The 25,767-nt window shown below is 36.7% G+C and overlaps 1 protein-coding gene across 3 annotated transcripts in view; it reads left to right on the forward strand.

Annotated features, from left to right (window-relative positions):
• Positions 1-25,767, forward strand: part of DDX4 (DEAD-box helicase 4) — an 84,082-nt gene that overhangs the window by 19,764 nt on the left and 38,551 nt on the right. For 2 of the 3 annotated variants that reach the window (XM_078004082.1, NM_001261317.1), the window contains 4 exon segments: positions 10,372-10,449; positions 13,339-13,416; positions 14,201-14,251; positions 18,761-18,820. In XM_078004082.1, the coding sequence (XP_077860208.1) occupies positions 10,372-10,449; positions 13,339-13,416; positions 14,201-14,251; positions 18,761-18,820 (267 nt within the window). 3 annotated transcript variants of the gene reach the window in all.

Consider the following 25,767-nt stretch of genomic DNA (forward strand, 5'->3'; position numbering starts at 1 on the left):
GTAATCCCAGCACTTTGGGAAGCTCAAGTAGGAAGACCATTTGAGACCTGGAGATCAAATGATCATCTGAGATCATTTGAGACCAGCTTGGGCAACATAGTTGGAGTCTATGTCTACAAAAAATTTAGGCCGGGCCTGGTGGGCTCACGCCTGTAATCCGAAAACTTTCGGAGGCTGAGGCAGGTGGATCAGGTCAAGAGATCAAGACCATCCTGGCCAACATGGTGAAACCCCGTCTTTACTAAAAATACAAAAATTAGCTGGGTGTGGTGCTGCATGCCTGTAGTCCCAGCTTCTTGGGAGGCTGAGGCAGGAGAATCGCTTGAACCCAGGAGGCGGAGGTTTCAGTGAATCGAGATTGTGCCACTGTACTCCAGCCTTGTGATAGAGTGAGATTCTGTCTCCAAAAAAAAAAAAAAAAATTTTAAAAATTAGCTGGTCATGGTGGCCTGTGCCTGTAGTCCTAACTACTTGGCAGGTTGAGGATTGCTTGAGCCCAGGAGTTCAAGGCTATAGTGAACTATGATCATACCACTGCACTCTTCCCTGGGCAATGGAGTGAGACCCTGTCTCTAAAAACAAGACAAAAACATTTAAAAAACTATGGTGAAGTATACATAACGTAAGATTTACCATTTTAATGTGTACAGTTCAGCAGCATTCGGTACAGTCACATCACTCTGTAACCATCATCCACCATCCACCCCCAGAACTTTCTTGTCTTCCCAAACTGGAACTCCGTACCCAATGAAAAATAACTCTCCATTTCCTCCTCTCCCCTAATCCTGGCAACCACCATCTACTTTCGGTGAATTTGAGTAACTCTGACTTTACTATGAGTCTCTAAATTGAGTTACTATTATTTTTAAGGCTGACTAGCATAAAAGGAAGAGGGCATGGTGGCATCAGGTAGTAGTTTTATCATTTCTCTTATCAAAAATTAGCAGATGTGGTAAAACATTTTATGGTCAAGGGAGCTGCATGTTCACTGAAACCTGGCCTATGTTGGAAAACACCCGTGGTGAGGTAGTTTCCAAAATGTGAGGATACTTTGAGAGTTAGTTTATCAGGTTAAAGCAAATCTAATTCTCATGAGGATCTTTCTTAAGTTCAGGGTAAATATCTTGACAAAAGTTAAGTTTAAAAGAGATGCTTTTGCTATTTTCAAAACATATTTATCTTTTATAAACATTTAAACACAGTGGTTTAATACAGAAATACTCAGATTCTCAGAAGTTCTTGGAATCCTGCCTGCTGAAACCCCAGCAAAGGGCTAATTTTGCTTCTACCATATAAACTCTGTGTGTACTTAGAGTATTCCAGAAAGACAAATGGGTAAACGTAATCGATGCCTCTTAACCTGTCTATTTGCATAGATCGCTAGGAGAACCCTGGTTTTTTGAGGTACAAACAGAAGCCATTATTTGTAAAGGAGTGAAAGCTTAGATCTATAGTATAGTAAAGCATAACACTGTTTTATATTGGAATTTTCAATAAACTAGACTGAAATAACCACCAACTAAAAGCTAAGTTTTTTTTAGCATTAGACCTATGAATGTTTAGGCTAATGAAATGAAATCACTAATGAAAATCACTAGTGAAAAATATTGATTGCCTGCTTACCTTCTTCTAGATAACAAGTACTTTTTGTAGTTCTTCATAATTTTTTTATTTTTCAATGAAAATTTTCTTATTAGAAAAATGTAAACCAGGCCAGTGAATGTATGCCAAGCCAAAACCTAAATATGCTTATTGTTTTAAAAAAAGTAAAAAGGGATAAATAAAATCTGAAATCTTAGCCCCTAAATTTAGCCACCATTTGATGTCTATTGACTCTGATTTTTTAGATTCCTGTGTATATTCTCCGCATACGTGATCGTATACCACTGGCATAATATATTAATACATATATTGCTTTTATTATAAATACCTGTCTTGCTTTTCGTTTGCTTACGCATGCTTACGTTCCATACCCTTTTCATGCTCTTAAAATTGTACTTAGACCTGCTTCTTTTCATTCTGTATTTTATAGAAATGGAATCCTGTTATATCTTGCTTTTATTTAATAGTCATGGAAACCCTTCTAAACAACTGGTATTATCTGATTATTTCCAAAATTAAGTGAAAACAATTTCACATTACTTGGCTTTAAAATGTCAATAGGAACTGTAGTGGCTTATGCCTGTAATCCCTTTGCTTTGGGAGGCTGAGGTGGAGAAGTGCCTGAAGCCAGGAGTTCAGGACCAGCCTGGGAAACAAAGTGAGACACTGTTTGTACAAAAAATTTTTTTAAACTAGCTGCGCATGGCGATGTGCAACTGTAATCCCAGCTACTCAACAGGCTGAGGTAAGAGGATTGCTTGAGCATAGAATTTTGAGGTTACGGTGAGCATTGATCACACTACTGCACTCCAGTCAGGCTGATGGAGTGAACCCCTGTCTCTTAAAAAAAAATTCTGCTGAACCTTAGTTGCCTTGTTGTTTTTGAGGGTGGATCATTAAAATGCTGATTAGAAACTCAACTCTGTGCAGGGATGCACTGATGGGCTCTACTGTGAAGTGATTGGGCCAGAGCCAGGCAGTTTTGTGTGGGAGAGCAGGATCCTCTAGTCTCTGAGATTTAAGTATATGCTAGTTTCAGCCTTCCCTTCCTCCCTCTCTGTCCTCACTATATTGTACAGCTCCTATGTTGCTTTTGCTTATTTCTTCATTACTCATGTTTGATTTGAAACAAGCTGTTTGTGGGAGGAAGTTTCAGGGGTTTCTTGCCCTCCCCTTCCCCAAAGGAACAATTATTTTGTGTGTGTGTGTCCTTTTTTTTTTTTTTTTTTTCCAGAAAACTTTTTGCAAGTTTTATTTGCAATGCTAACTTTTAAAAGGCCACTAAAGTTAACTGGATTACAAACTAGACAGAAATTGCTTTACAAAAGGAGGGAAATACCAAAACGTTAGTTTCTATAGAGAATCCGCAGTTCCGTTTTATTCAGAGCAAAAAAAAAAAAAAAAAACTTTTAATCACACTAGAAGAAACTCAGCATTAGGTTTGGAATCTGTACTCAAACTATACGTACAATGACAGTATTCTGCTAATGCAGTCGATTTGCTGTTGTATTTGTCTACTTTTTTTTGTATTAATAATTATAAACTCTAGAGCAGTGCAACTAATATTTGGAACAATCTTTACAGTGTCAGGCACATTTCGCGTTTCTTCACACCATTAGTTCTGTGTACGTGGGCTTCCTCCCCTTCAGTAAAGTTGTTTTGATATTGAAAGTCTTGGGAATGTCCACAGGTGTTTTCTCCTTGATCTTATTGGCAGCAGTCTTGCATGTAACAAACCTTTGGTGAATTTTCAGGAATTCTTGATCCCAAACAGGATTTTTATCTGTTCACTTTTCTTCTCAGTATTCTCAGGAGGAGGAGGAGGGTCATCTTTATGGTGGGTGCACCATTGAATGACCTTTTAAAATATTGCTTCATTAACATTTGGTAGAGGAACTGGGTCATCATCTCCTTCAATCATTCATTCCCACGTCTTCCAACATGATCTTGATAGTACAGATTGTTTGGTAGTTTCCACATTAACCTCAGATACTTCTTCATTGGAACTCCGCAACTAATTGAAAGCAGGCTAGAGGCTGATATGAGCCGGGCAGCATCAGCACAGAGAGGAAGGGTGGAGGACATGGGTGCTCTGTGTATGTTTTTAAATGTGTGTTTTTCTGAGCATATTTTGGTGTGTATTTTTAACTTAGAAAAATTATCGTGCCTAAGATTTTTTTTTTTAATATTCTCCTGGTCACTGTTTAAGATATATTCCTAATTGATAATTGATTTCCTTCTTTCTAATGACTGCATGGTATTTCATATACTTTTATCACCAAGTTTTATCTGCCCCTATTTTCCCTCCGTGATAGGCACTGAGATTACCTCCTGTTCCCCTCTGCTACCATAGGATGGGCATTCTTGTATATGTTTATTTATGGGCCAGAGTGAGAATTACTTTGAATAGTGGACTCAAGAGTAGAATTACAGGGTTATGGAAAGGGATAATGGACTTAATTTGTCTAAATATTTCAAAAATTGCTCTCCAGAATAGCTATACCAGTTTATACTCCCGTCATTAGGTTGTGAGGGTTCTCATAGTCCTATATTCCCACCAACATTTGACATTTTTAATTTTAATTAATTTTTGCCAGTCTATTTGGGTATAAAGTAAAAAAAATTTTTTTTTTTTTTGGTAACAGGGCCTTGCTCTGTTGTCCAGGCTGGAGTGCAGTGCTGTGATCATAGCTCACTGTAGCTTCAATCTCTCACGCTCCAGGAATCCTCCTGCCTCAGTCTCTTGGGTAGCTGGGACTACAGACTTGCTCGCCATGTCTGGCTGATTTTTAAAATTTTTAGCAGAGATGAGGTATTGCTATGTTGCCCAGGCTGGTCTTGAACTCCTGAGCGCAAGTGATCCTCCTGCCTTGGCCTCCCAAAGTGCTGGGATTATAGGCATGAGCCACCATGCCCAGCATCATTGCTTTAATATGCATGTATCTGGCTGTCTCTTCATATACATGTTGTTATTCTGTAAGTTTCTACTTTTGTGAGTTGCCTGTTCATATTTTTAGTTTATTTTTCTATTGAGCTAGCTCTTCCTATTGTTGATTGGCAGGCATTGTTAATATCCTAGATTTTAGGCTCTTTCCTGATTTAGACACTGAATATCTTCTTCCATTCTGTTGTCTGTCAGCTTTGTTCATGATATGCCTTATTAATCAAAAATTTAATTCTGAAGTTATTAAATAACTTTTTTGCTTCTGAATTTGATTTTGTAGTTTTAAGAAACTCTTCCCCATCTCTGTCAAAAAGTAGCCTCCTACATTATCTTCCTTAGACTTTTGCCTTTCACATTGAGCTTTTAATCATCTGAACTCACCCTTTTTTAATCATGGTGGCCATCTTTGAGTGTGAAATCAAGACGTAGTGTATGCAGTATGAGTATTCCTAAATGACTCACAAAAAAGGATCTTTGACATTAAAGTTTTTCTGGTCAGCCCTGGCCATGGGCCTCTAGTTATTGAGGAGTTGTATTTGTGAACTGTGGTAAACTAGACATAATACAAAATTTGCCATCTTAACAATTTTTAAAGGTACCATTGAATCCCTTTTTTTCAATACGGTGAGAAATAGGGATCCAATTTTATTTCTCTCCACATAGCAACCTAGTTTTTCCAGCACCATCTAAGCATCCTGTCTTTTCCTTGTTGATGTGTGATGCAAATTTCATCTCTTAAATGATTTTGTTCTTTGTTGTCTTAAAGCATTGGATAAAATCTACAGCTCATTAACGAGTACTAGAAATAACAAACATCTAGGCTTTTCCTCACTTCAATGGGAATGCTCCCAAATTTTTATAATTATGATATTTGCATTAGGCTACTAATAGTTGGTTTTTTTTTTTAATCATGCCAAGATAATTTCTTTTCATTTCTACTTGAATATTTGTTTTGTTCAGGAATGGCAGTTGAATGTTTTCAAATGGCTTTTTAGAATTACTGATTTCTATTATTTCTCCCTTATGTCTGTTAATGTAGTAAATTAATTTTTAAATGAACTTTTTATTCCTGGGCTAAGTCTTACATGGCTCTTTTATTGTAGTATTGGATGAAATTAGATATTTTAGTTAGCACTTCTGAATTAATGTAAGATTGAGGGTGTATAGTTTTCTTCTGTCATGTTGTCCTCACTTGATTTTGGTTTCAAGCTTTTCATGTTTTCCGATAAGCTCTGGAATGTGAAAATTACCTGTTTTTTACAAGTTATATAGAATTTGTTCATAAAACTGTCTAGGCCAGGGCAGATTCTTTTTTTTATTTTCAACTTTATTGAAGCATAGTGTACACATAGATTCAATATGTATTTCAGTATGATACGCAGCATAAATGTCCAGCTCACTAAATTATCACAAGGTGAGCACTCCCTGAAAGCCAGCCCTCAGATGAAGAAAAACAGCATATTAACAGCACCCTTGAAGCTTTCCTTTTTCTTCCAGGCACTGTGCTTCTGTCCAGAGGTGACTACTATTCTGATTTCTAACAGCATAGATCAGTTTTCCCTATAAATGGCAGTCATATAAAATGGCATCATACATTATGTTCTTTTTTTGTTGAGGTTTTCTCTAAGTTGTTAGAAGTAGTTGTAGGTTATTCGTGGATGTGTGATATTCCCTATGTAAATATACCATAAATTAAAATATTGATGGTCATTTTTGTAGTTTCCAGTATTTGCCTATTATGAATGGTTCTCTTAAGAATATTTTCTAGTTCATGTCTTTTGGTGGATATAAAAATCTTCTCTGAATGTGATTGACAGAACAGTAGCATTGGCATCACCTGGGAACTTGTTAGAACTGAAGAATCTCATACCGCACCCAGGACTACTGCATCAGAATGTATGTTTTAATGAGATCACCAGGTAATTTGAATGCACATTACTGTTATACTCTGAGGTCTCTACTTGAAAGACTTGACACTGAATTCTAAGTGTTTAGTATTTTAGCTACTTTGGATAATGAAAGGGATTAGAAGTCAGGACAGCTGGCAGCCCTAAGCACCACTAAATAGTTTCAGAACTCTTTGCCACCACGTCTTTTCTCATCTTCCTTTAATTTTCCTCATTCTGGTTTAGGCAAATCACTGTGAAGAAAGGTTGGAAGATTATAGAGTCCTAGAGCTCATACTGAAGTCTCATACATAATTGGGTTCTTTTGCTTGGTGGTTTTAGTATATGGATTTTTTTTAAGTTGTTGTTCAATATTTGAGCCTCTTTGGATTTGGTCCAAGTGTAACTATGTTGGGAGATATTCTTTGTGGTCAGTTGTTGGGGATTGTGTACACTAACACTAAATTCATTTTAAATGGACTTCATTTTTATTTCTTTTGGTTTATTTTCGTGGATTTCGTAGCATTCAGGAAGAGCATCTATACTCCATCATTTATTGGTATTAGGGGCTTATTTTTATTGCTATGTATAATATGTATTATGGGGACTGCCATGATATATATCAATGACAGCATATCATTACATTCATGAAAGTGAATGTAAACCTTCACATTTACCTGTGAAACTACTGTGAGATTTAAAACTACTAAAAAATGGAAAGGAAATAATTGTGTATTTTCCTTAGGACTGTGTGCTAATAACAAGGTAAACTGGGTTAATTCTTTCTTAGAACCTTATACTTTTGTACCATCATTTTAATGTATTTTTTATTTACATAGGATTTTGGGGAACAGGTGGTGTTTGCTTATATGAGTAAGTTCGTTAGTGGTGATTTGTGAGATTTTGGTGAACCCATTACCCGAGCAGTATACACTGTACCCAATTTGTAGTCTTTTATCCCTCACCCCCCATCCCACTCCTTTCCCCAAGTTCCCGAAGTCCATTGTATCATTCTCACCCTTTGCATCCTCATAGCTTAGCTCCTGCTTATGAGTGAAAAGATCTGCTATTTGGTTTTCCATTCCTGAGTTACTTCACTAAGAATAATGGTCTCCAATTCCATCCAGGTTGCTGCAGATGCCATTATTTCATTTCATTTTTCTGGCTGAATAGTATTCCATTGTGTATGTATACACCACTCATTGATTGATGGGCATTTGGACTGGTTCCATATTTTTGAAATTGCTAATTGTGTTGCTATAAACATGCGTTTGCAAGTATCTTTTCATATAATGACTTCTTTTCCAACTAGTGAGAAGTAGGATTCCCAAGAATAATTGTTACCCTGTGACTTTATTGTAGAATCTTTATTGAAGAATTTTTCATTAAAAAAATCTAATGTATTAAAGTCCTATGTAAAACCATAAAGCTTAATGTTTTGAACCACCACTAATTATAAGAACATTACCCACCAGGCATGATGGTTCACACCTGTAATCCTAGCACTATGGGAGGCCGAAGTGGGTGGGTTACTTAAGGCCAGGAGTTCAAGACCAGCTTGGCCAGTGTGGTGAAAACCTGTCTCTACAAAAAAAATACAAAAATTAGCTGGATATTGTGGTACACGCCTGTAGTCCCAGCTACTCAGGAGGCTGAGGCGGGAGAATTGCTTGAACCCAGGGGGCAGAGGTCTCAGAGAGCCGAAATCGCGCCAGTGCACTCCAGCGTGGGCGACAGAGCAAGACTCCATCTCAAAAACAACAAAAAAATTCTCATGCACATTTGGGTGGTTTCCTTTTTTGCTGTTATGAACAAGCTCATCATTCCTTAGTTTGCTAAGTATATGTTAAGTCATGAAAGGTGTTAAATACTTTCATGACTTTCAAAAAGTATATGTCATATACTTTTATCTGGAGAGATTAGTTTTTTTTTTTTATTAATGTATGTTACCTTTTTTAGATGTTGTAATGTTAAATACCCTTGCAAACTGGGATAAACCCAATTAGTTATAATATATTTTATCCGTTCAATTTACTGTTGGGTTTGGTTTGCTAATATTTGTTTTTGAGATTTTGTATCTATGAGTAAGAGGTTTATAATTCTGAACTTTCATATCAAGGTTATGTTGGTCTGTAGAATGAGTTAGTGAGTTACTTCTCTGTTTCCTGGAAGAGTTGTGTGACAGTTGAATGATTTGTCCTTTGAGAGTTTGATAGAACTCACCTGTAAAACACGATCTCTGCATCTTTCTGATGCAGAAATTTAAGTACTGATTTAACTTCTGTAGGAAAGTTGGGTTTTTTATTGATTCTTGAATCACTTTTGGTGAGTTAATTTTCTAGGAACTTTTTCATTTCTTGTAATTTAGTAGCATAAAGTTGTTCAGACGAGTTCTCTAGTTGTCTTTCTCTTCTGAGATTCTTTTTAAACACGTTTCTAATACTGTTCATTTGTATCTTTGTATCTGTTCTCCCCTCACCCCCTTTATTGGTCCTCTAGTAATTTGTTACCCTGGCAAATTTTATAGGTCTTTTCGAAGAACCAAGTTTTGGCCTTTTTGAGCTATTATATTACGTTTGTTTCCTTAAAAAAAAAATAGAGACACAGAGACAGACAGAAAGACAAGGTCTCCTCCTGTTTCCCAGGCTGGAGTGCAGTAATTTAATCATAATTCACTGCAGCCTTGAATTCCTGGGCTCAAGTGGTCCTCCTGCCTTAACCTCCTGAGTAGCTGGGTCTACAGGTGTGCACCACCACACCCAGCTACTTAATTTTTTTTTTTTTTTTTTTTTTTGGTAGAGATAGGGTCTTGCTATGTTACCCAGGCTGGTCTCAAATCCCTGGCCTTAAGCATCTTTTCCCACTTTGGTCTCCCAAAGCTGTTTCCTATTTTATTAATTTTCATTCTTTATTTCCTTTACTTTTGTGTGATTTACTTTGTTTTTCTAGTATTCTTGTTGAGATGGCTATTAAGCTTATTGAGTTCTTATTTTCTAGCATAAATATTTAAATGCTGATAAAGTCACATTTTTATCATATAATTTGAAGTATTTTTAAACTTCCATTGTGTGTTTTTTTTTTCTTTTTTTTTTTTTTGAGCTGTGGGTTATATAGAAGTGTTTTTAAAAATATGTCACCAAATGGGATTTTAAACAATTTGTCTCATATTTAATAGCTTTTGATTTGATTGCATTGTGATAAGAGAATCTCATGTATATGAATTGATTTTTGAACTCTTTTGTTGAATTTGCATTATGGCCTTCTACATGGCCAGTTTGTGAACACTCTCCATTGTTGAAGAATGTGAGCTCTTTAATGTTGAATGCTGTATATTTCTGTGAAATCTATGTGCGTACTATTGTATGGATGACCATAATTTCTTTATTCCACTTTGATCATTTATTTGGTATTACAGACAATGCTTATAAAAACTTTTTTTGTGTGTCTTTCTGGATAACCATGTGATTGTATCCAGAGGAGAAATTCATGTTACTGTACTTTCATTATACACCTTTTAAATTAGGATCAAGATTGATCTAGTTTATACTCTAAATACAGTGTACATTTTATGCTTGTTTCCCTGTGTCTTTGTTCTGGCTATTAGCAAACTTAAGACTGGTTTCCATTTTTTAAAAATTTATTTATTTCGTTGTTTTCTTTCAGGGAACGGAAAGGACTGTTTTCCATTCAATTCTGAGGTTAAAAATTGCTGTCTTTTGATTTCTAATTCTTTATGAGTGAGATTTAGTCACAATTTATTTTTCTTTTGGAGAGCTATTCATATAGCCATTTTTTTTTTTAACTGGGCTGATTGTCATATTTTTTACTGCTATGTAAAATTTCTTCTTTGCCACATGTGGCACATAGGGAAGGCTTAAGGTTTGCAAGTACTAGATACTTGTTTTTATTTGACTGACTTCAAAATGTTGTTTGCTTTAGAAATGGATGATGGACCTTCTCGAAGAGATCATTTCATGAAAAGTGGATTTGCCTCTGGGCGGAATTTTGGAAACAGAGGTAAGTATCTTTGTCTTTCCTTAATCTCCTGAACTGTTGAATAATTGTATATACAGAGGCTTTCATAGCCGTTTGGCACAAAACTAAGTCTGTTGTAACTCAGTGTATAGTAGACTTGGTGTTGAGATAATGAGTTCATCGTTTTTCCAAGTTCATTTTCTTTTTGCTGTTTTACTTCTTTGGGCTAGTAGGGAGTAGTGTTAAGTTGATTAGACAGATTGGTTGGAGGGATGGATGGGTTGGATGGACGGATGATTCACAGAGCTGCTTCTTAACATGTTTATGATATTGATTTCCATCAATTGACGTGGGAAGAATGTTTGTAAAAGCTTCAGGGATTAGAGGTGAGAAGGACTCTTTCTTGAATTTTATATTTTTCAAGAAAAAGGAAGTATAGGAAACATGTGTTAGCTCATTAGTATTAATTTTTTAAGAGCTTATTTTGCCATTATTGGATTTTTTAATTTTACTTTTAGGACAACCAGCTGATATGACAGATAATGACACAGCAAAACCTCTTTCTACAGTCCATTTTTAGACTTAATATTAACATGCTAGAAATAGTATGTGCTGTATTTTATTATAGTGCAATAACATATTAGAACTTCAAGTTAAATTTATTTGAAAATCCCTATGGTCATTTTTTTTTTTTTTTCTTTTAGGGGTTGCTATAGCTAGGGCTATTTGGTAAACATACTTGACACTTATTCTTGAATTTATGAGATGTTATTTTTTGAAAAACTCTGTTGATACTTTCAGATATTTTTGTTGTGGAAACTAAAAGATGCATGATGTTTTATTTGACATTTGGAAAATTTCTTTAGATACAGTGAACGCAAATTTGAGTCTTATATTTTGACATGTTTCTGCCACTAATGGAAATGATTAATCAAATATCACATATATTTTGGTTTTTAAGACTGCATATTAAGATGCATTGCTTATTTGAACAATGTAATTGTGCTAAGAGATTCAAATGAGGTTTTATTAGCTACTACTGACATTAGAAATAATATATTTAGGAGCATATTTAGTATTTAGATATATTTTTAAATTACATTTTAGTAGAGGTTATGTGATATTTTGATACAGTCTTCTAAATATTATTGAATAAAACCTTTTTCAGTGAGAAAATCATCACTGAGGCAGATTTTACCACAAATTATTTTCATGTTTTAGATTGAAATACACATAAAATTTCTGATCAGAACTCTCAGTTGTTAATACTTTAAACAATTAGCTTTATATTTTCTATAACCTGGGACATTTGTAGACCCATGAGTATAACTTACTTTCCGTATGATTCTTCCAACATTTTGTATAGTTTTTTTTTTTTTTATTTGAGACAGTTTTGCTCTTGTTGCCTAGGCTGGAGTGCAATGGCACAATCTCGGCTGACTGTAACCTCCACCTCCCAGGTTCAAGCAATTCTCCTGCCTCAGCCTTCCAAGTAGCTGAGATTACAGGTGTGCACCACCACCCCCAGCTAATTTTTTTGTATTATTAGTAGAGATGGGGTTTCACCATGTTGGCCAGGCTAGTCTCAAACTCCTGACCTCAGGTGATCCAACCACCTCGGCCTCCCAGTGCGCTGGGATTATAGACGTGAGCCACCGCGCCTGGCCTATATAGTTTCAATCTTGATTTTCTTCTCAGTAGAACTTGCATAACTAATAATGTGGTTTTCGAAGTTAACTCTTAATTGCTTAAAATATCGACTAGCTTGTTATGTCCTGTGAAGTATGTCTAAGTAGCTTGGACTTCTTGAATCACACATCTTTGAAATCTGATTAAAATACTTTTATAGTTGGGCATACACAATTTTACCTGTGGTTTTAGAAGTTACACAGATCCCTTTTAACTCCCCTCTACAAGGGTATTACAGAGGTAAGTAAGACAGTATATAGGGATCACAGGGAATGCTTTAATTTTTTTCTCAGTGATAGTTTAAAGCGTCATTTTATGCTGTTTTGGATGTCTCTCCTGTTATTTTTTTAAATTTTTTATTTTAAATAATCCTGCTTCTTGCTATCACATCTCTGCCCTCGAGATTTTTAATTTAGTGGTAGAGAAACACATGGAAAGAAATACTCCTTTAAAAAGGTACAGATAGTATGCTGTGGGAATGTGGAAGAAGGATAAATTATGACTGGAGGGCTAAAGGAAGACTTCACATAATTGATTTTTTGAAGAATGAAATGAATTTTGATAAGACAAATAGGAAAGCAGGGAATGCTATGCCAAAGGAATAGCATGTACAAAGAAGTAAAATTAGCAGTTGACAATGTGGAGTTTTGGAGTTGTTTGGTGTGAATTAAAATGTTGGGTGTTTAGAATTACGTAGTGAGAAACAAAGCTAAGAAAGTTAGTATGGGAAAATAGTATGGTGAAATGCGGAGGCCAGGAGGGGAGTGGTAGTCTTAGGTTTTTCTCTTATGTATTCCCTTGTTTTAATTTTAAAAGTGGAAAGGATGTGATAAATATAAGAAATAGAAAAATAAAAAAATAGAACAGTTAAACAGGACACAGTATAGCATTTTCAATAGCAATGACTTTCACACAGGGCAGAGTATAATAGCTGGCTCTATCAGGATGAGAATTCAACATATAGGAAACTATGGAGCAGAATTTTCCTGCTTGAAGGTCTCCAATATAATACCAATAAGTAGAAAGCTATATTTCACCAGTAGTAGATTTGTTTTTACCTTGGTATCATAATTTAAGAGTTTTTCTTTTAAGTTGCAGGTATGTTAATTAATTTTAGGTTTCTATGCTACTCTAGTCCCATCCTTGGAAGTCCCTTTACGCCGGAAATTCATTTAATTCTTAGTTTTTGATGATGACACACTTAATTTTGTATGTTAAAGAGTTTAATCTGACCTTTTTCAGATGCTGGTGAGTCTAATAAAAGAGATAATACATCCACAATGGGTGGTTTTGGAGTTGGAAAGAGTTTTGGAAACAGAGGTAATTACTTGGTTATGATATCTTACAATCAAAACTTGAGTGATTTTTTAATAATTGAGTTTAAATACTGATTGACAGACATTCCATATTGACATTTAATTTGAAGGTATATATTCCCTGAGTGCCTTTGCACTAAAGATTATTTTATTTAAACTTATTAAAAACATTTTTTAATTTTATGAAAGATTACTGATGAATAATTTTAAAATTAGTTCTAGAGACCTGTCTGTATGCTCCAGAGATGCATAACTCTTAGACGTAGGTTTTTAGGAAATAAGTTTGAAAGCAAACAGGTAAGTTTGATGACTTTTTTAAAAAGAGTAAACAAAAAGAAGCTAACAAGATTTTCATGTTATTGAGGAGAAAATCATTGAGTTATTGGATTATAATTTAGTTGTATTGTCCTTAGCAGATGAAGAGATTGAGTTTGTAAAATTTTGAGAATTTTGATGGTTTGAAATAGAAAACATATAGTGGTTACACTGACATATTCCTCTGTTTTGCCGATGTGCATATAGAGGAGTATGTGACAATTGAGGTAATATAGAATTGGCTGAAAAAAAAGTTGTTTTTAACCTTAAGAGAATGGAGTTGATAAACTGACACAAAGCAGAAATTGTTTACAGCCTGAGTGAATTTGCATGTGATAGCTATGTATACAATTGTGTACTGCTTATCTTAAAAAGTCTTCATAACTAGTAATCCCTGTGTGGTTATTATTTTTATTGTTATTATTTATTACCACAGAGGTACAGGAAATTGTTTCATTTTATATTTTGTATAGGTTTTTCAAACAGCAAGTTTGAAGATGGTGATAGCTCTGGTTTCTGGAGAGGTAAGGTCAATATTTTTGTGTGTTAAAATTTAATGTCAAGAGTACATGCTAAAAAAGAGAAATGAAGATTAAGTCTCTTAGTCTGGGCCAATTCTAACTTATTTAAACCAGATTTTATGACGTAGCTATATCCAAAGCCTTAACCAAGGATATTACTACTTTGTACATAAAGAATTCAGGCATACTAACTTGGCCTGTTGCCATCTGCCTTAATCCATGAGGTACAACTTTTGAATGCTCTGAAATTTAAGAAAATGGGGATAGTAAAAAGAAGTAGTCAAGAAGTGAAACTTCACTCTCTATATAAATACAGTTTGTGATGTGTAGGGTCATGTTTAGATTCAAATAAATCTAAGAAAAAGTTTCTTGAGAATGTAAATCAGTGCTGAAATTAAAGACATTTCCATTGAAGGTACTGAACTCTACAGGAATACAGAGAATGATGAAAATAATGATACCAGAAGATGGACTACGATAAACAGTGCATTCCCAAATCTGATTGAGTCGATTTGGGTGAGGCCTTAGAACCTGTATTTAAAAGCATCCATGGTGATTCTGATACCTCCTGTGTTTGGTAACCATTGATGTATAAAATCTTTATAACATAGAACACTTTAGGGTGCCAAACTTGGCTTCAAACTTGTCTCTGCCTTGCTACCTGCTAGTTGAAGTAGAACAAGCTGCTTAATTTTTCTAAGCCAGTTTTCTATTCCATAGAATGGAAGGTATTCATTTAATAGATGGTTAGGCAGACTAAGTGAGAATGCGTGTAAAAGCACACAGCTCAATACCAGACACATTCATGATAAACACTCAGATGTCATCTATCTTTCTTCATTAAATATTTGAAGCTTGATCTTATTAAACACTTTGATTCCCAAAGTCAAAACCAAGTCTAGGTCTGATCACCTTAAAACACTTTTGGGGCCGGGCGCGGTGGCTCACGCCTGTAATCCGAGCACTTTGGGAGGCCGAGGCGGGCGGATCACAAGATCAGGAGATCGAGACCACGGTGAAACCCCGTCTCTACTAAAAATACAAAAAATTAGCCGGGCGCGGTTGTGGGCGCCTGTAGTCCCAGCTACTCGGGAGGCTGAGGCAGGAGAATGGCGTGAACCCGGGAGGCGGAGCTTGCAGTGAGCCGAGATCGCGCCACTGCACTCCAGCCTGGGAGACAGAGCGAGACTCCGTCTCAAAAAAAAAAAAACAAAACACTTTTGGTATAAGGCCGGATTTTAATTATCAAATGAGACTGTTTCTCCAAACTATTGCCAGTCTCTTTCTCCCTACTTCTCTTCTTTTTCTCCTATCCCATTCAAATGAAAACATATATGACGTAGAACTAGTATTTGTGAGAGAAGAAAAATACCATCATTTTTATTCTTTTCCATTTCTATTTGTTTCTATGCTGATCTCTCAACTTTGAACTCATTTAATATTCAAGATCATTTCTGCTTATACACAGACCTTTCTACCTACTTGACCCCTTTCTAGAGATGGTGGGCCAGAGAGCTTTTGAATACAAATTCTAGTTTCTGATAGCAGTTGACAGAACTTCTCTCTGAAGTGGCCTGCTTTCTTCTTTTTTCCTTCTTAGTTCACTTAAAATATATATATTATATTACATGTAATATAATATATAATATAAATATAATATAATACATAAATTTATATTATGTATAAATAAATTTATATATAAAATATATAATATATCCCATTCAAATGATTATATGTTATATGTTATATATTAAATATATATTATATATTACACATATATGTATATGGATTGAATTCATTCATTATCCTGATTGTTAACAAGCCCAAGTTTCAAGCTCACAGTAGAAACTTTTTACTCTGGACACAAATGAATAGTATGTTTTTAAATTTTTTTCCCCCTGTAATCTACTTTGCTTAAGCTGGTATATTGTAGTGATAAGGAACTCAGATACTGGATTTGAACACCTAGGTGTGAGACTCAGATCCTCCTCCTGGCAATTATATTATCTTGAAAAAGCCTGTAACTTTCTGTTTTTCATTTTCCCTATTTATAAAATGATGATTATATCTACTTCACAAGGTTTTTGTGAAACTTTAAAAAAGTTAATACTTGTGATACATTTAGAACAGTGCCAGGTACATACTTTCTTTATATGTTGTTATTATTATTACTATTTTTTGAGACAGAGTCTCGCACTGTTGCCTGGGCTGGAGTGCAATGGCACAGTTTTGGCTCACTGCAACCTCTGCCTCCAGGGTTCAAGCGATTCTCCTGAGTAGCTGGGATTATAGGCGCCTGCCATCACACCTGGCTATTTTTTTTTTTTTTTTTTTTTTTTTGGTATTTTTAGTAGAGCGGGGTTTCACCATGTTGGCCAGGCTGGTCTCAAACTCCTGACCTCGTGATCCACCCACCTCGGCCGCCCAAAGTGCTAGGATTACAGGCATGAGCCACTGCACCAGGCCATGTGTTATTTTTATTTTTTTATTTATTTATTTTTTTTTTTTTTGAGACAGAGTCTCACGCTGTCGCCCAGGCTGGAGTGCAGTGGCGCGATCTCGGCTCACTGCAAGCTCCGCCTCCCGGGTTCCCGCCATTCTCTTGCCTCAGCCTCCTGAGTAGCTGGGACTACAGGCGCCCGCCACCGCGCCCGGCTAATTTTTTGTATTTTTAGTAGAGACGGGGTTTCACCGTGGTCTCGATCTCCTGACCTTGTGATCCGCCCGCCTCGGCCTCCCAAAGTGCTGGGATTACAGGCTTGAGCCACCGCGCCCGGCCCCAGTGTGTTATTTTTATATAATTAATAGGTTGTAACTAATCTTGGGATCATTATCTCATTTTTGTTTGTGCTTAGCTTTATTTCCTAACTATAGAGATCACTTATTTTTTAAAATACTTTTTCATTTTAAAATAGTTTTATTCATAAGAAGTTGCAAAAATAGTGCGGAGGTTTTTCACGTACCCATCACCCAACTTCTCTTAATGTTTTCTATTTTTATTCCCACTGTGATCAAAGTAACTATAGGTTTATTTTAGGGAAATAATTGGCCAAAGATATTGTGAGACTCTTTTCCTTGCCAGGTCCCAGATTAATAGTTTTTTTTTCTCTAAGGCAGTAAATACTAGTTATCATCATTGTTATTCCAGGGCCAACTTTTCAAAAATTATTTCTTTCCTGCCCTTCTACACTGTATTAAGTCCTACTTTCCAGAAAGTTGTCTTGTTAATGGCTCTTCAGGATTGTTTGTCGGTTGTCAGCTGCAGCTGAAATAGGAGACTGCAACAAGAGCTTTGAGTCACTGTTTATTGTAGAACAATATTAGCTGTTAAATGGATTGGGACTTTTACACAGGAACTTAGCTAATAGCCTGCAAGCTCTTTAGTCACTTGCTCTCATTATTTTGACTTAATGTTCCCAGATGACAAGTACAAAGATCCCTTGAAACCATCTTTGTATTCCTGAATGTGACTTTTTTTGGAATCTTCTGGAAAGCTTGATGATACAGTAATAACATAGAACTTTTACATTTTGAAAAATCATTCCTTTCAGAATAAACATTTCTGGGAATGGGACCTAGGAATTTATTTTTAACCAACTCTCCAGGTAGTTTTCAGGCCGCCTTCAGTATAGTAATCTCTCATACCACTATTTTAAGACTCTGGGAATGTTACTTCTTAATATCATTAAAAATGGAAAAGCTGAGATATCCCCAAATTATTTCATTAGGATGAATGGGGGAAAGTTTGCGTATATTTAAGAAAGCGCAAATGTCTCAAGTTTATTAAGAATGGTAAATTGGCTCGGTGTGGTGGCTTACGGCTGTAATCCCACCACTTTAGGAGGCCAAAGTGGGTGAATCACCTGAGGTTCAGGAATTCAAGACCAGCCTGGCCAACATGGCAAAACTGCATCTCTCCTAAAAATACAAACATTAGCCACGCATGGTGGCACGTGCCTGTAATCCCAGCTGCTCAGTAGGGATAATCGCTTGAACCTGGGAGGTGGAGGTTGCAGTGAGCAGGGGTTGTGCCAGTGCACTCCAGCCTGGGAGACAGAGCTTGACTCCATTTCCAAAAAAAAAAAGTAAAGTACAGAAAAGATATGACATTATAAATAGAACAGTCTAGTGGTCTATGGACCTTATGTGAGAACCACTTGATTACTTAATAGTTTAGATATTCCTGAAATCATTTTTGGTCAAACTGAAATTTATGAAATTCTTATTTTTTTTTTGGCTTGTTTTCCCTAGTATAATGCTTGGCAAATAGTAGGTTCTCAATTTCATATAAGAACATTTAATATTTAGATACATGAAATTATTTGCATAGGGAATTGACTCTGAATAATGTCTTTATATATCTGTTAAAATTATTTGAAGGAATATGTTTATATTTTAACTTATGAAAATATTTTGTTTTCTAACTAATTTATCTTGTGACAGTGCTATTCTTTATATATTGCATCATTTAAGTTAATTAAATGCTATTTACATGTTAAACTTTTATTCAAGAGTCTAGTAATGACTGTGAAGATAATCCAACACGGAACAGAGGCTTCTCCAAGAGAGGCGGTAAGGACAACATTTTGGAACAATTTGTACTTAACACAGAGACACTAAACTGGTAAAACTGATTTTGAAGGAGCTGGATGAAAAATACTGATGGTGAAAACCTTTGAAGGAAAATACTTTGGTATATGTTTTCTGCTTTTAATATTTGAGCGAGTATCCAGTAGGTACCCCTAACTTTTAGGTTCAGGGGTACATGTGTAGGTTTTGGTTATCTAGGTAAATTGCAGGTCATGGGGTTTTGGTGTACAGATTATTTCATCACCCACATAATAAGCATAGTACCTGATAGGTAGTTTTTTGATCCTGTACCTCCTCCTACCTTCTACTCTAAAGTAGGCCCTAGTGTCTGTTGTCCCCTTCTTTGTGTCCATGTGTTCTCAGTGTTTAGCTCCCACTTTATAAGTAAGAACATTCAGGATTTGACTTTCTGTTCCTGCATTAGTTTGCTTAGAATAATGGAGCTCCATTCATGTTCCTGCAAAGGACATTATGTCATTCTTTTTTATGGCTGCATAGTAGTTAGTCCATGGTGCGTATGTACCACATTACCTTTGTCCAGTCTACTGTTGGTAGGCATTTAGGTTGATTCTGTGTCTTTGCTATTTTGAATAGTGCTGTGATGAACGTATGTGTACATGTGACTTTATGGTAGAATTATTTATATTCCTTTGGGTATATACCTAATAATGGGATTGCTGGATCGAATGGTAGTTCTGTTTTATGTTCTTTGAGAAATCGCCACACTGCTTTCCACAATGGCTCAAGTAATTTACACTCCCACCAGCAGTGTATAGGCATTCCCTTTTCTCTGCAACCTTGCCAGCATCTGTTATTTTTTGATTTTTTAATAATAACCATTCTGATTGGTATGAGACGGTATCTCATTGTGGTTTTGATTTGCATTTCCCTAATAATTAGTGATGTTGAGCATTTTTTCATCTGCCTGTTGGCTGTATGTTGTCTTTTGAAACATGTCCATGTCCACTGCCCACTTTTTAACAGAGTTGTTTGTTTTTCTGCTGGTACATTTAATTTCTTTATAGATTCTGGATATTAGGCCTTCATTGGATGTGTAGTTTGCAAATATTTTCTCCCATTCTGTAGGTTGTCTGTTTACTCTGCTGATAGTTTCTTTTGTTGTGCAGAAGCTTGTTCATTTAATTAGGTCCCATTTGTCAATTTTTGCTTCTGTCAAGGTGACTTTTGGCATCTTCATCACAGAATCTTCCAGGGCCTGTGTCTAGAATGGTATTTTGTAGGTTATCTCCAGGGTTTTTATAGTTTTAGGTTTTACATGTTATTCTTTAATCCATCTGGAGTTGATTTTTGTATGCAGTCTAGGGAAGGGGTCCAGTTTCAATCTTCAGCATATGGCTAGCCAGTTATCCTAGCACCATTTATTGAATAAGGAATCCTTTCCTTATTGCTTGTTGTTGTCAACCCTGGCAAAAACCAGATGGCTGTAGGTGTGTGGAATTCCCGTTTGCAGATGGTATGATTTTATACCTAGAAAACGCTATAGTCTCTGCCCCAACGTTCCTTGATCTGATAAATTCTTTCAGCAGAATTTCAGGATACAAAATCAATGTACAAAAATCAGTAGTATTGCTATCCACCATATTGTTAAAATGGCCATACTGCCTAAAACAATTTACAGATTCAATCTACCAATGACATTCTTCACAGAATTAGAAAAAGAAAACAATTTTAAAATTCATATGGAACCAAAAAAGAGCATGAATAGGCAAGTCAATCCCAAGCACAAATAACAAAGCTGGAAAGCATCGCATTACCTGAGTTCAAAGTATACTACAAGGCTACAGTAACCAAAATAGCATGGTACTGGTCCAAAACCAGATGCCTAGACCAATGGAACAGAATAGAGAGCACAATTTTAATTTAATTTAATTTTTTTTTGAGATGGAGTCTCACTCCGTCACCCAGGCTGGAGTGCGGTGGTGTGATCTTAGCTCACTGCAACCTCCACCTCCTGGGTTCAAGTGATTCTTGTGGCTTTACCCTCCCTCATAGCTGGGACTGCAGGCATGTACCAGTACGCCTGGCTAAGTTTTGTATTTTTAGTAGAGACGGGGTTTCACTATGTTGGCTAGGCTGGTCTTGAACTCCTGACCTCAGGTGAGCTGCCGCCTCAGCCTTCCAAAGTGCTGGGATTACTGGCATGAGCCACCGTGCCTGTCCTTGTTTTACTTGCTGATATCACTGATCTGTTGTTCCCCCCCCCCCATGATCGTGCTATAAATTGCAGAAGGAACGTGCTATAAATTACAGAAGAGGGACAATGTGAATCTTGGTCAGTCGCCGTTTAGATGAACTGGGGATGTCTTTGTCTCTGAATAGAGTCATTGGAAATTTGAGGATGGAAGAAATTGTAGATTATTTTTTGTTCAAGTCTAGCAGTATTTCGCCATACTCTGGTAATTCAGCTTCTATTGAATTCGAGATGAGATAGTATCAAAAATTACCATGCTTAATTCTTGATTACATATGGGCAGTCGTGTTAAAATAGCAATGACAACAAAACATATGAAAAATATAGTGAACTTATTATAAAATTGCTACGGATGTGCAAATCTATGTTAAGAGGTTTTATAGTAATCACATACATGAATTTTTGCTGCACCTTGGTGACATTCTTTTCCTTTGCCCATTAGGTAGGTAGTTGGCTGAATTAGGCCCTCCCTAGTGAAGGCAGGACTTGTGGATTTCAGAATGAGGGAAGACTGTCTCCTTAATTACTTCTTACGGTAATTATGGAGAGGGGTGGTGGTGGGGAGAAAGTTAAGCCAAGAAAAAACAAGACTCATCTTTTACCATATTTTTTTTAACAAGCAATTTTTGGCACTTAATGTTCCTAAAACATAGCTCATATTTGAAGTTTTTTTCTTCAGACCAGTGAATATCTTTTGTACTATTAACATTAACATTTACTTTAAATCAATTTAATTCATATTTAAATGAGGCAGTCGAAACCATTTGCACCTCTATGTGCTTGGTCCTGTAGCAAGTGTAGGATAATTAGATTATAGATTAGTGTAGGGTAATTAACAGGGACACAGCTATTTTTCAGGGTATCCCTGATTCCCATTCTCTGTAGATGTATACATTTGAGGATAGGAAGACTGCGTATAGTGGTCGCTCAGAAAATACATGTGAATATATATGTTTGTATTAAAATATGTAGACAGGTACATATACCGTAAATGTATAGCTCAATTATATTTCACAAACTGAACTCATTTGAGTTCAGTGTGTTCACCAGCATTCAGGTCATGAAATACAAATTACTAGCACCTCAAAAGCCTCTTTTCATGTTCATTTTTTACTCACGAATTACTCATTACCCCTAAAACCTCTATTAAGCCGTCTAACAGCAAACAATAATTTTGTCTATTTTTATACTTGATATAAATGGAATCATATCATATGTAGTGTTTTATGTTTACCTTCTTAGTGTGTTTGTTGCAGTTGTAGATCATTATTACTGTTTAGTATTCTTTTGTTTTACTGTTGTTCTATTAATGATAGGTATTTGGATTACCTCCAGTTTGGGGCCATTATGAAAGTGCTTCTGTAAACATTCTAGTATTCTTTTGGGTGTCAGTAGTACATACGCAGAAGAAGAATTGCTAGGTCATAGGCTATATATATTTTTGGCTTTAATAGTATTGTCAAATGTTTCAGCGTTTAAACTAAGATACACTTTCACATTCTAACCAATGCCTGGTATTTTATTTTTCTCTCATTTTAACCTTTCTCCTGGTTGTGTGGTGGTGTACTCATTATGTATTACATTTCTATGTTTTTGGACTAATGGAATGTGGAGCACTTCTTATGTTTATTGGCCATTTTCACATCTGGACATCTTTTGTCATTTGCCCGTTTTTCTGTTGAGTATCTTTACTTTTACCTTTTTATTTGTAAATGATTTAAAACTTAAAAGTTGCAAGAATAGTTCATACAGATAGGCCAGGCGTGTTGGCTCATGCCTGTAATGCCAGTACTTTGGAAAGCTGAGGCGGGCAGTTCACTTGAGGTCAGGAGTTTGAGACCAGCCTGGCTAATATGGTGAAACCCTGTCTCTACTAAAAATACAAAAATTAGCCGGGCGTACTCCTGTATTCCCAGCTACTCGGGAGGCTGAGGCAGAAGAATCGCTTGAACCCGGGAGGCAGAGGTTGCAGTGAGCTGAGATTGCGCCACTGCACTCCAGCCTGGGTGACAGAGAGAGACTCCGTCTGAAAAAAATAAGTGATTGGCATTAATCTGGAGTTTATTTTTGTATGTAATGTAGGAATCAATATACATTTTTTTCCATATAGATGTTCAGTTGACCTAGTATCACTTATTGAAAAGACTGTCCCTTCCACTCTGCACTACAGGGCTGTCTTTGTCCTAAATTAGGTGGCTTATGTATGTGTGTCTGTTTCTCTAGGTTTTATTCTGTTGGTCGGTTTTTCTATTTTTGTACCATTGCCCCATAATCTAATTACTGTGATTTCATAATAGGTCCTGATATCTGGCATTGTAAGTCTTTCAAGTGCTTGTTTTTCAAGGGCTGTGGTTTGGATGTTTGTCCTTCTCATGTTGAAATTTGATTCCCAGAGCGGGAGGTAGGGTCTAATGGGAGGCGTTTGGGTCATGGGGGCGCAGATCCCTCATGAATAGACCTGTTCTCCTTGCGGGAGTGTTGAATGTGTTCCCTATTAGTTCCCTTGAGAGCTCATTGTTAAAAAGGGCCTGGTACCCTCTACTTCCTCTGCATCATATGATCTCTGAACACACCAGCTCCCTTTCACCTTCAGCCATGGGTGGAAGCAGCCTGGGGATCTTACCAGATGCCCAATCTTGAACATTTTCAGATATCAAATTGTGAGCCAAATAAACTTTTTTTTTCCCAATTAATTATCCACTCTCAGGTATCCCTTTAGAGCAACACAAAACAAATGAAAACCTCAAGATTGCCTGTTATTTTTAGTCCTTTGCATTCCTGTGTGATTTTTAGAATCAGCTTAATCAATTTCCAGAAGAAAAAACTATCTTAATTTGGGTTGCTATAACAAAATGCTATAAACTGGGTAGCTTGTAAACAACAGAAATTTGTTTCTCACAGTTCTGGAGAGTCAGAAGTCTGAGATCAAGGCACCAGCAGATTCATTATCTGGTGAGGACCCATTTCCTGGTTCATAGATGATGTCTTCTCTCTGTTTTCTCACATGGTGGATAAGGCCAGGCAGCTCTCTGGTGCTTCTTTTATAAGAACACTAATTCCATTCATGAGGGCTCTACCATTGTGTGGTTACATCATATTTGTTTATTCTTCAGCTGATGAATGAGTTGTTTCTACTTTTGGGCTATCATGGCCAATGCTGCTATATTCATTTGTGTACAAGTTTTTGTGTGAACCTATGTTTTCATTTTTCTGGAGTATATACTTAGGAGTGGAATTACTGTGTCATATGCTAAACTCTTAATGTTGAACTTTTTGAGGAACTGTGAAATTATTTTCTATAGCAGCTGTACCATTTTATATTCCCACCCTCAGTGTTATAAGGGTTCTGATTTCTCCACATCCACCAACACTAGTTGTTACTGGTGTTTTTTAAAATATAGCCATTCTACTGAGTGTGAAGTGGTATCTCATTATGGGGTTTTTGTTTTTTTGAGACAAGGTCTCACTCTCACCCAGGCTGGAGGGCTCTGTCACACGATCTTGGCTCACTGTAGCCTCAACCTCCTGGGCTCAAATAATCCTTCCACCTCAACCCCCTGTGTAGCTGGGACTACAGGCATGTACTACCACACTCGACTAATTTTTGTATTTTTTGTAGAGATGGGGTTCTACTATATTGCCCAGGCTGATCTTGAACTCCTGAGTTCAAGCAATCTGCCTGCCTCAGCCTCCCAAAGTGCTGGGATTACAGGCGTGTGTGCCACAGTGCCCAGCCCTTATTGTTGTTTTGATTGCGTTTTTTGATGACTGTGATGTTGAGCAGCTTTTCATGTGCTTATTGACCATTTGTATATCTTTGGAGAAATGTCTGTTCAGATCCTTCATTCATTTCAACAATTGGGTTGTCTTTTTATGTTTTAAGGTTTATTTATATATTCTCAATATGAGTATCATCAGCTACATGATTTGCAAATGTTTATTTTTTTTAATTTGTCTAATTTTTTTTTTTTTTTTGAGACAGAGTCTCACTCTGTTACCCAGACTCTGGGGTGCAGTGGCACAGTCATGGTTCACGACAGCCTCAACCTCCTGGTCTCAAGCAGTCCTCCCACCTCAGCCTCCTGAGTAGCTGGGACTATAGGCGTGTGCCACCATGCCCAGCTAGTTTTTTTATTTTTTGTAGGATGGGGTCTCACTGTGTTGTCCAGGCTTGTCTCAAACTCCTGAGCTCAAGCAGTTCTCCCATCTTGGCCTTCCAAAGTGCTAGGATTACAGGCATGAGCCACTGCATCTGGCTTGCAAATGTTTAATAACCTCTTGTGGGTTGTCTTTTCCTTTCCTTTTTTCTTTTTGAGACAGAGACTCGCTGTGTCGCCCAGACTGGAGTGCAGTGGCCAGATCTCAGCTTACTGCAAGCTCCGCCTCCCGGGTTCACCCCATTCTCCTGCCTCAGCTTCCCCAGCAGCTGGGACTACAGGTGCCCGCCACCATGCCCAGCTAATTTTTTGTATTTTTAATAGAGACGGGGTTTCACCATGTTAGCCAGGATGGCCTCGAACTCCTGACCTCGTGATCCATCCGCCTCGGCCTCCCAAAGTGCTGGGATTACAGGCATGAGCCACCGCACCCGGCCTCCTTTTCTTGATGGTACCCTTTGAAACACTAAAATTTAAAATTTTTATCCAACCCAGTTTATCTTTTTTTGTTCTTTAGGTATTATAACTAGAAAACTGTTGCCTAATCCAGAGTCAGGCAG

The sequence above is a fragment of the Macaca mulatta genome, chromosome 6, assembly GCF_049350105.2.
Source record: "Macaca mulatta isolate MMU2019108-1 chromosome 6, T2T-MMU8v2.0, whole genome shotgun sequence".
Classification (NCBI taxonomy): domain Eukaryota; kingdom Metazoa; phylum Chordata; class Mammalia; order Primates; family Cercopithecidae; genus Macaca; species Macaca mulatta.